This window comes from Aulonocara stuartgranti (genome assembly GCF_965226115.1).
Source record: "Aulonocara stuartgranti genome assembly, chromosome: 8".
NCBI lineage: Eukaryota > Metazoa > Chordata > Actinopteri > Cichliformes > Cichlidae > Aulonocara > Aulonocara stuartgranti.
Window position 1 is genome coordinate 25,776,662 of NC_138959.1, and position 10,828 is coordinate 25,787,489.

The window sequence follows — 10,828 nt, forward strand, 5'->3', positions numbered from 1 at the left end:
CAGACTTGCAACAAGAGGAGGAAACTTTCCCTGCGCTCCAGATCCATACTCTAGTGGAGAATAACAAATAAGTCATTGTTAAGCACGGTGTGGGGCTATTTTTCCACCTGTCCACCGCCAAAACTAACACTTGTGTATCGAGTATACACAGTGGGAGGATAGGCAGGCCCTTTTTTTGGTACGGCGCTGGAGACACGTATTTCTTGCTGAAGAGTGATGCAGTTGAGTGCAAATTGAAACATGCCAGAACATTTGGTCATAGTCGCACATTTTCTGTGCTTTGAAAAGGGGAGGCTTAAAAAAAACAAAAAACCCAAAGCCTGCCCTGCTCTGGTGGCCTTGATGTGTCTCCAAGGCCCCCACGGTGTGTTTAGTTTCTGGTCGGGTCATCCATCACACATGCTCCTCGTTGGTGGGTGGGGGCTCATCTCTCACCCCTGCTGAGTCTCAATCTGGAGGCTGGAAGAACTCTCCATTGTGCCTGCAGCACCCTGCAGCCCTCTGGCTATGATCTGACTGCATTTTCTAGCGCTGTTTACGGTGCTGGGATGTGATGCTGGGCTAAACATCAACCGTTCTGTTGATAAGCCACAATTAACCTCTGAGTGGACACATGGGTTAACTTATACGTGATTTTTAAGAGATTATTTTTAGAAACAAGTCACGAGTAAGAAATGAAGTAATCAGCAATACAAACACACACTTTATTAGAAATGAATTTTATATATATCTGAACAGGGAACGAGAACAGGAATGTGTCTATTTTTTATTACTGCTATATGATTTGGCATGGTACATACTCAAACAACAGACTATCTAAATGAATTATGATTGATTCAGATCAATCGTATATGCCTCTGAAATTATATTGACTTCCCCGCTGTTCCCTCTAGAGAGCCTGTAAGCAGCTGGCAGCTATAAATCAGCTTTCAGATTTAACAGACATGGCATACAGCACTGAGTGGGATATTTTTTGAGTCAGGAAGAGATACTTTTGTTTCTCAGTCATTTCCCCCCTTTCTAAAGAACAGTCTGTCCTCTCTCCCTCCTCCTCTCTTACTCTCCTGCCCCGCTCCCTCCCTCACAGCTGTATAATTCATGTGGCATTGTATTTATTGTGCAAACATGGGAGTGCGGGAGCCCATGTTAGGTAAGAGCAGAGTGTGGCGTCAAACACCTTGGGTCTGACAGCAGAGAGTGTAAGCCCTGCACTGCACAGCTGCTAAAAACAAGTAGCCTGCACGTAGGCAGGAGAGCAGCCAGGATTCAATGTGTAACTAATGAATTTCACAGTCCACAGGCATTATAATGAAGAGAATTCAATGGCAGGGACACAGATTGAAAAATGATATAGCATTATTATTTTAATTTTACAATTACAAAATCTGTTTTGTTTGAATTGTGTTGTTTAATAGTAAGAGAATGCTGTTCAGCAAGGTTTACACTCAAGGAACATCAAAATGCCATTGGTGAGGAGCAGGGAACAAAGCCAGTGACAGGTGTGTCCCTCCGCCACAGTGGTTATCCTAGCTTCCTTTAACCCTGTAGTGGCAGAAGTGGTGCCAAGTGTGGTCTCATTTCAGCCTTGTTCCTCGCTCTCAGCAATAACTATACTGACTATTCGAAATTCTAATCATAATAAATATAACCAGCAGTACGTTTTATGCACAACTGAGCACAATCACTGAAATGTAGAACCCTCAAGAGCATATGTCACATAAAACAGACAGCCAGTGTCAGTTCTTTACCTTTCAGCCATGCAGGTATTATATTTTTAATAGTTTTTGTTTAAAAAAAAAATCATATTTCTCCGCACGGGTTTCAAATGGTTTTTAGTTAATACCCTTTCTCCGATAAAGTAGTCCATAACAGATGAAAGGCAAACCACTACCGTAAATAGAACCCTGTGTTTGACTGAACACAAAATCATCCAGTCACAGCTTTAGTTGGTGTGGTTGTTCATGACGACGAAGCGCTCGGCCAATAGAAGCGCGTTACTGGGTGTTGACCCCTGTGAGCCGCATCACCACCCCATTCCATGTCCGTGGCGGAGGACTACTATAAAAACAAACAAGCCCAAGTTTTAAAGGGCAGAGTTGTAAAAACTCCCAGGCTGTGGGGAGTAAGCTTGGAAGCCTGCAAATCGGAATTCAACTGTAACCCCACGGAAGAAAGAAAATCGCCTGGAGCGCTACAATATTTTCTATCTTCTTTAGAAAGTGACACTAGAAGCTGTGTAGATTCTAGCGTTTCCTGGAGCGGACTCTGGTTCGTGCAAGAAGGACCTGCTGATTCCATGTAAGGTAAATATTAACGTAACGTCAATTTCTCGATCTCTGACACAGCCGTGCATCACTCCTCCTATATCTCTTGTTAGTTTTCTAAGTGTCGCAGTCAGTGATGTTATTAAACGAAAGTATTTTTGTCGAGTATGCGAGCTGTAGCTTCCTAGCTAATTAAAATGCTACACCGCTTGGTGTCGACCAGAGTCCGGCTAAAACGCCAATGTCCATCTTATGTTGCCGTTAACAGTGACATTGACTGCCTCTTACGATCGACTTTCATTGTGCGCATATCTTGCGGTTGGCACACGCGATGTCAGCGCGAGGTAATGCTGATAAGCAGCTGGGCGAGCTAAACATTAACACTATCTGCCTTCTTGATAGCTAGCTTGCCACATTTCAGTTCACACCCATCATTAAGTTGGCCAGCTAATGCTAGGTGGACGACAGCGACAGAGCGACGGGGTGAGAAAGCGGACAGTTTGTGTATACAGCGCTGACAGGGTCACGTACGCTCTTGCTCTGCTGTAACAGAGGGTTTTATGGCCGTGGTTAGACTTTGAATGATGATTATGTAACAATTCTCCTCGCGAGTGTGTACGTGCTCCTCTACCTACTGTAGCTCAGCAAGGATGAAAGTGCTGGAATAGCCCGGCTGGGTTATTTAAAATGACGCTTATCCAACTAAAGAAGGCTGGAGTTTGTCTAAACATGTCCAGTGCGAATAGGAAGCGATCGAAAATCCGTCTCACTATTGACACCTGCCATTACATCCACCGCCCTCTGCAGAGGTCAACCATGGGTGCACTTATCTGTCACACTAGACCGCTGGGGAGCATGCACTGCTGACACCATCTGAGTCAGTGGCCTGTATGTATTTATAGCTGTTGTACAGCTGCGATGCCAGCACTGCTGTGCAGAGAGGGGGAGGAAGTGGATAGTGATTAAAATGTTGTTTTTTTGTTTTGTTTTTAAATGGGCCCAAACTGATAACTGCTTTGCTTTGCTTGTGTTATGCTGTGAACAGCTGCACATCTATAACGCGTCCCCTTTTCTTTCCATTTCAGGGTCCTGACTTCGACTCTGCTGCAGGACGTATATTTGTTTCGGCAACGCGTGCTGAGCTTTTTCATTACACTCATCACTGCTGCCTTGGAGGGTTTTTGCAACGCTTTGTGGGAGGAAAAAGCAAACCTGTGACAGTAAAAGAAGCCCTCTTGCCACTGAAAGCAGCTATGCAGCTTGAAATTCAAGTAGCCCTCAACTTTATTATTTCCTATTTATACAACAAACTCCCTCGACGACGAGTAAATATCTTTGGCGAAGAGCTTGAGAGGCAGCTGAAGAAAAAATATGAAGGCCACTGGTATCCGGATAAGCCATACAAAGGGTCAGGGTTCAGGTGCATCCATGTAGGGGAGAAGGTGGACCCCGTGGTGGAGCAGGCAGCCAAAGAGAGTGGGCTGGATATCGAAGACGTCCGGAATAATCTTCCTCAGGACCTTAGCGTGTGGATTGACCCGTTTGAGGTTTCCTACCAGATCGGGGAAAAGGGACCGGTTAAGGTGCTGTATGTGGATGATAACAATGAAAATGGCTCAGAGTTGGACAAGGAGATCAAGAACAGCTTTAATCCTGAGGCCCAGGTCTTCATGCCAATCAGCGACCCTGTCGGGGCTTCTTCAGAGTCCAGCTCCCCCTCCCCTCCTTTTGGGCAGTCTGCTGCGGTAAGCCCATCTTTTATGCCACGCTCCACCCAGCCCTTAACCTTCACCACTGCCACCTTCGCCGCCACCAAATTTGGCTCCACTAAGATGAAGAGCAGCGGACGCAGTAACGGCAACAGCGGCAGTAGCAGCAAGGTGGCTCGCACCTCCCCTACCAACAACCTTGGTCTGAATGTCAACACCCTATTGAAGCAGAAAGCCATCTCCACCTCCATGCACTCGCTGTACGGGCTCGGCCTGAGTCAGCAGCAGCAGCAGCAGCAGAAAGCCTCTGCTCTCTCTCCCAACGCCAAGGAGTTTGTGTTCCCCAGTCTCCAGGGCCAGTCCAGCCCTGGAGCAGTGTTCCCCGGGGAGGGCTCCCTGGGGCTTGGCCCACTGCAGTACAACAATGCCTTTGACATGTTTGCAGCCTACGGAAGCCTCAACGACAAGTCTCTTATGGATGGCCTCAACTTCAGTCTGAGCAACATGCAGTATTCTAACCAGCAATTCCAGCCAGTCATGGCTAACTAAGCTCATCATCAGAAGATGCTATTTATGAATGACGGTGGCTCAAAAAGAAGGAAAAACAAAACGCACACTTAGAAACTGGACTTTAAGGATGTAGTGTCTAGTCAATAAAGCGCATGTGCCCAAGGGTGTTTTGACCACGCCCCCTTGAGTTAGTTTCTACTAAAAGCTTGTTGTACAAACACATCCAAGCTTGGTTACTTCAATTCAACATGCATCATTGTTTTTCTTGATTTCTTTTTGCCAACCAAGCACAAAGTTTTTTACTATGTTGAGGAAAATAACTTTAAAATAAAGTTTAAAAAAAAATTATAAAAAAATACAAGCTTCAAGTTCTGGCCTCTTACAGTATTTTACAGGTAGTAAGACAAGGCAGATTTTTATGAATTGGCACTTCTAAGTGGGGTTACTTGGTCTTTTTCTAATTGTATAATTTAATTTAGTACAGAGTTTGTAAGATATCAGAGTATATATTGTTTCTATGACATGGTGTTGCATTTATATCTTTTTACTACTCCAGTGATCTGTGATGGCTGCAGCAGCTTTTCCTTATTTTTCTTTCTCTTTTTTTAAAAAGATAATTGTTAAAGAAATCCATCTTTAAAAAAAACAAACTATACATCAAATATTCTGAAGATTGTGTACAGAGTATTCCTTAGTGGTGGAAGTAAAGTGTAGGAATATTTGCTTTTTTCTGGAAGATGAATTGTATTTTCTGTTAAGAGGTTAAAAGATTTTGCTATACTATGGACAAAATGTAATCGTATGAATATTAATTTTGTACCTACATTGTGCAATACTTGATAAAAAAACAAAAACATTAAGGTATAACAAAGTATTTTGAGTCAGTGTCTTACATGTCAAGAGGGACTGAAATAGTTTATATTGTTAAGTTTGTATTAAATGCTTAAAAATTATATGCTTGTCTTTATTTTTTTTAATTTCATATTTGCACCCCGGTCTTTTTAATAAAATAAACTACAGTTGAACATGATCTGTGGGATATGGACTTATTTATTGCCTCTTATATGCAGACTTGTCTTTAATATTTAGCGTGTGTGAATGGCTATTGTGGTGCTGCCCTATCAAAGGGTAACAAGGTTAAAACTGGCAGTAAACTTCAAATTAGTTTATGATCTGTTATTGTCTTTGTTATCATGGCTGTGAAGATGGGTGGAGTGTGTTGGTGGTTTTTTTTTTTTTTTTTTTTTTTTTTTTTTCCCCCCTTCCCCTGTGTGTGTGTGTGTGTGTGTGTGTCATGTGTCACAGCAGAATGAAACGTCACACAAATAAAAATGTCACCCAGCTTGTCTTTCATTTTGAGGAAAGTTTGGGTTGGTGTCACTATGATAAAGGAGCGCAAGTGTGTTGCTCTGGTTAGTGACTTGATTGCGCAGACAAAGGCAACGACTGGTATCATGTTCCTGTTTTAGCTAGCAAAAATGGAGATGGGTTTTAACATTTAGTTGAGTGTGATTGCTTGATCTTTTAGTTCCCAAGCGAGCAGGATTTCAGAACTTTTAATACCTTGCTCACATATTAAGGCAATGTCCCACATTTTGATCGGATCTGATGTTCAAAAGTGAACATTGCTCGACAGTCTGCTTTTTATCCAGTGGTTGTAAAGAATGCAGAAAGCATCACAATGAAAAGAAAATTCAGTTACAACAATGATTGGAAAGCTAATTATAATGACACGAGGCCAGGAGAGGAGAATTCTCAGTTTGTGCTCAGCTTCGTTTCAGGTTTAGTCATTTACCCGCCCTGCTGAGACCCTGCGTCTGCATATGGAGATATTAAATTTTGAGTTTTCTGCCCCTTATACTTCACTATGCTTAAAGGGTTTTACCCTGTATTAAAATTGCGATTTTTTTGTGTTATACTTTAAAATTCAGATGACGACAGCATTATTAGCCTCCCTATAAAAAATTAATGTTAAAAAGAGTATTCCCCAAGTGCTGTCAAGCAGAGCAAGGAATATTTAACACAGCTGTTCCAAACATCCTAGTATCATTTTAGACGCTTACGTTATTTTACTTTGAAAGGCGTGTTGGGAAATCTCTCAAATTTCTTCTGGCGGGGACTTTCATCTTCAGTTCAGCTCACAGATTTTCAGTAGGATTAAAGTCATGTCAGTAACCTTCACTTTGGTCTTCTGGAGGTAATTCCTCGCCAGGAGCAGCAAATGTTTTGGGTCGTTGTCGTGTTGAAAGACAAAGCGACGATCCATACCCAGCGTTTCCAGTATGCGTAGTCTTTCCACAGGTTTGTCCTTAGCATAGTTCAGTCTGGCTTGAAGTCTTTGAAATCCTTTGCTTTCTATCTCTGCCGGGCTTGTTCTGTACTCGTCTTTGAATTTCTTGACGATGCTTCTCACTCCAGTTCTTGACACTTGGAAACGCTCTGATAACTTTGTATGTCTGTCTCCTGCTTTGTGAGCATCAACAATTCTATTTCTCAAGTCTAAACGGATTTCTTTTGTTTTTGGCGAGATGCTTTCTCGAGTGACAGCTCAAACACTTGCTGACATTTTTATAGTACATGTACACTGGAAGATAACCCTCAGGTTTAACTTCACTTTCTAAGCTTTGAGCATTGCAAACTTAAAGCACATCTTTGCACAGCAGAGTTTTGTGCCATGTCTTAATGAGAAGATGACTTTAATTTTTTTTATATTTGCACACAAATATAAAAATAATCTAAAGAAGGACTTTGGGAAAGTTTGACAAACAGCTCTTAGGTGACTATCAGTCCCAACAACAGCTAGAAGAAATAAAAAAAAAAATGCATGCCAAACAAGCACTCAGGTTTCAGGAGGCTATAGATGGATTAAATAAAATGACGTCCATTTGTTCCTGACAAACCAGTTCCATAGTGCATAGTTTCCAAAATCTTAGACTAGTTTAGCAGGTAAGATGCATCCTAGTGTCCAACCCAACCACACTCTTTGTCTCACCTTTTGTTTATATATAAGTCAGTCTTATTCTTCTCATATTTTTAGACATGTTTGACTACTCAAAACATTTTGGGGGTGACATATTTTCTTCTTTATGTCTTTTGGCATTGAAATGACCAATAGACATGTAGTTGATGCTGTTTTTAAAGTCTTAAAGATTAAAATAGTTTGGAGGCACTGTCTGTGGTTTAATAAGCTTACTATACAAGAATCAGCCATAACATTAAAACTTGCTGCCTAAAATTGTGTGGGTCACCTTTGTGCATATATGTGGGTCACGTCTAAGGATGTCCTGTAGTGTCTGGCACAAGGAATTTGGCCTTCTTTGGTTCCTGTGTGTTGTAATCGGGTCCATCGGGTCATCCTGTGTTGAATTTAGGTAGCTTGGTGGCCACGTCAACACCCTGGACTCTCCATTCCTGGAGTATTTTTTGTGGTGTGGTGGAGGAATTATCCTGCTGGGGGAGGCTGCTGCCATCTGCGAGTGCTTTTGCCATGAGCGTTGTGCAACAATATTTAGGTTGTAATAGTAATTTTAATAGTAACGTCTATATGAATGTTATATTACAAAAGATCTTTGTGTTTTAGTGAGAACAACAACGGTTATCACTGTGCCTGTCAGTGTTTGTAATGTGTTCAGTGTGTTTAAGTGTATCATTCCCTTGTGCATTAACTATAAATACCTACAAGTATTTCAAATTTGTACTCAGTATTCAGTAAATGTGCTTTCCACTGCTACATTTCTGGATGATCATGTACATGGCATCATGGCAACCCTCAGTAATGTCTTATGCAGCCTTGCACAGAGCTGAAACACTGGAAAAGGCCTTAGTGGTATACATCTGTTTCTGAATTCTTGTTTGCTGATGAAATCCAAATCTCAGTTAAGATTGCTGTGGCAAATAAATTGCTCAGAATCCCCAGCATTGCAAATTAATTCCTGCAGGGCTCAGTGGGAGTAGCTCGCGGAGGATTAGAGGGAAAAGCGATTTTTGCTAGTTTCGATTCCACCCTTGTGAGACACAGTTGTACTGGAAACATTCTCGGCTGTGAGTAATGTCAGTGCTTTTTTTTTTCTTCTTTTTTTGCAGAAACACCCTGCTCTTCCCTTTTTTTTGTCCGATAACACGCTCCTGGAATTCTGGATGCATTAAAGTGAGTGTTGTATGCTCAGTAAATACAGGAACATTTAACTAGCTGTGGAGCAAGTCCATTTTGCACACTGTGCACTGCTCTAGTTTACTGGGTCAGCATGTACCAGAGAAACTATTTTAGTCCTCAGCTTAAACCGTTGCATTACAATATAGGCAATGAAGTCGATGAAGCCTTGCAATCTAAGTGGAAAACAATATTCAGAACACACACACACATTCGGTTCCACATGACCACCTCAGCTCTCTGGGATAAACAGGTCCACAGATGGTCTGGTGTCACACCAGCTGGGAGACCCCCGTGGTGAGGGGTGTTGCCTTGCTGTGACTCCATCTTGTCTGTTCCACAGTGTGCCCCCCTCCAGATACATTCCTGACATGAACTGCATTTATTACTCAAAGGGCCTTATCATACTGTATCTCTGGCATGCCCAGCCGTGTAGTGTGCCGTAGGACTAGTGTTTGTTTTGAAGGGTGTTTCTTTGCCTGTGTTTGATGTTACAATAAGGAGCAATAAGGGCTGAAATAACCTTGAGTTGAAATTTAATAAAAAAGACTGACATTTCTAAATGTATTTGCTTTTGTGCCAAGATTTAGATACGTAGAAAGATAGATCCTTATGAATTCATACTAAGTAGCAGGGGGTTAGCTTACTTTGACAAAATTACCTGTTCACATCCAGATTTAAAGATTTAAAGATTCATACTTTTCCATGCAACTGACTGAAGTGGGACACTTTTTGTTCTTTATTTTATGATTGTTGACTTTCTTGCTCCTGTCTTTACAGTTACTATTGCATTGCAGCTTTTATTTAGCTTAGCATAGCAAGCTAAGGGAATCTGGTAGCATTAAAAGGTTAAAAGAAGCTCTTGAATTATAGTGACTCGATTTTGGAAAAATGAGTTCCAGACTGAGATGTTAACATTCTCTCAAATTGAAACAAGTAGTAAAAATATAAATGTTTGGATGATTGTTTAAACTTATTTCACTATTGGTGTATATTCAGGCATTGCATGTGTGAACATGTAATTGATAATAATGCATCATCAATCATTGGTTTTTTATTAGCACTAACCCTGAAAACTAGCTAAGTTAGATTATAGAGCAGAAACAGCTCTCAGTAAATTGTGTGAACGCTCTGAGTAGTAAAATACTACATCTTTTGCAGGACTATGCAGTCCTGTGGAAAAACCTTACTGCTTCTATACAAATACAGAGGGAAAATCAGAGTCAGGTGATCAAATGCACTTCTGTAAAAGCAGAGATTTGTGCAGTTTGCTGGTTATAAGTCTGTGCAATGCTAAGAGAAACTGCAAAAAAGCTATATGCCATAAGGGAGAGAGATGTTGACTCACTGATCCATCAGGATCACCGGGATCTACAACAAGGACATTTTGATGTTATTCAGACTGGGTAAGAGTCACCAAATGGTTGCAAAAAGAGAGGGAAGATGATCTTGAATGACGGTCTGGAGTTGCCAGAAAGCAGAATAGTACTTATACAGGACAGCTACAAGTACCCTGGTAGCCCAAGATGAAAATGCATGAATGTCAGCCACAACCAAAGATCTCCAGAAGGTAAGAAAGTAGGAGAAACCTTCTCTTCTTTGCAGAACTTCTTCGTTGGTGATTTTCTGTATATAAACGCAGTGTCAGCCGCCGGTCCGAGTGTCAGGTGAACTGAACTTCAGTTAAGAAGTTATAACCTGCAGTCTATCTGGGTCAGATATAAACCAAGTTTAAGTGGAGTTTATTTTCGTTATGCTGACTTTTTCGTACTGCGTGCTAGCTAGCATGACTGAGTTTCTATACAGCTGGGTGGTGCTATGAAGTTAATGATGTTGAACTTTATTTTGTTCATAGGTTAATTTTAGAGTTGCCAACTGTCCCATAAAAAACAGAATCATCTCGTATTCAGAGAAAATATTACAGGTTTCGTATTGAGGTGAAAAGGAACATTTTGTCCTGGACTTCAGCTACAATGAAAAAGATACAAAGCTGGATTTATTCTGTGTTTACGCTGCACAGCAGCCTCTTCTCCTCTCATTCTCTCCCCCTCCCTCTCCTGTTTCTACTTCAATCATGAAACTGATCAATGATCAGCTGATCGGCTTTTCTCTCTTGTTTATTTATCGCCCACTTTGCGCCAGAAAGAGGAAACCAGCGGATGTCGCGGTAAACAACAGCAGCACGTTTAAACTTG

At 41.4% G+C, this 10,828-nt stretch overlaps 1 protein-coding gene across 2 annotated transcripts; it reads left to right on the forward strand.

Annotated features, from left to right (window-relative positions):
• Positions 1–2,065: 2,065 nt before the first annotated feature.
• tob1b (transducer of ERBB2, 1b) lies at positions 2,066–5,513 on the forward strand. Of its 2 annotated transcripts, none has more exons than XM_082545323.1 (2): positions 2,066–2,303; positions 3,350–5,513. In XM_082545323.1, exon 2 carries the CDS (start codon positions 3,518–3,520, stop codon positions 4,520–4,522), a length of 1,005 nt encoding a protein of 334 aa, XP_082401449.1. In that variant the 5' UTR covers positions 2,066–2,303; positions 3,350–3,517; the 3' UTR covers positions 4,523–5,513. The 2 variants fall into 2 exon arrangements, with proteins under 2 accessions (XP_082401449.1, XP_082401450.1); XM_082545324.1 differs by having other exon boundaries at positions 2,066–2,298.
• The last annotated feature ends 5,315 nt before the right edge of the window (positions 5,514–10,828 follow it).

Excerpts from the sequence above, each read along its gene's own strand:
- tob1b (XM_082545323.1), top strand. The coding sequence starts at position 3,518 with ATGCAGCTTGAAATTCAAGTAGCCCTCAACTTTATTATTTCCTATTTA.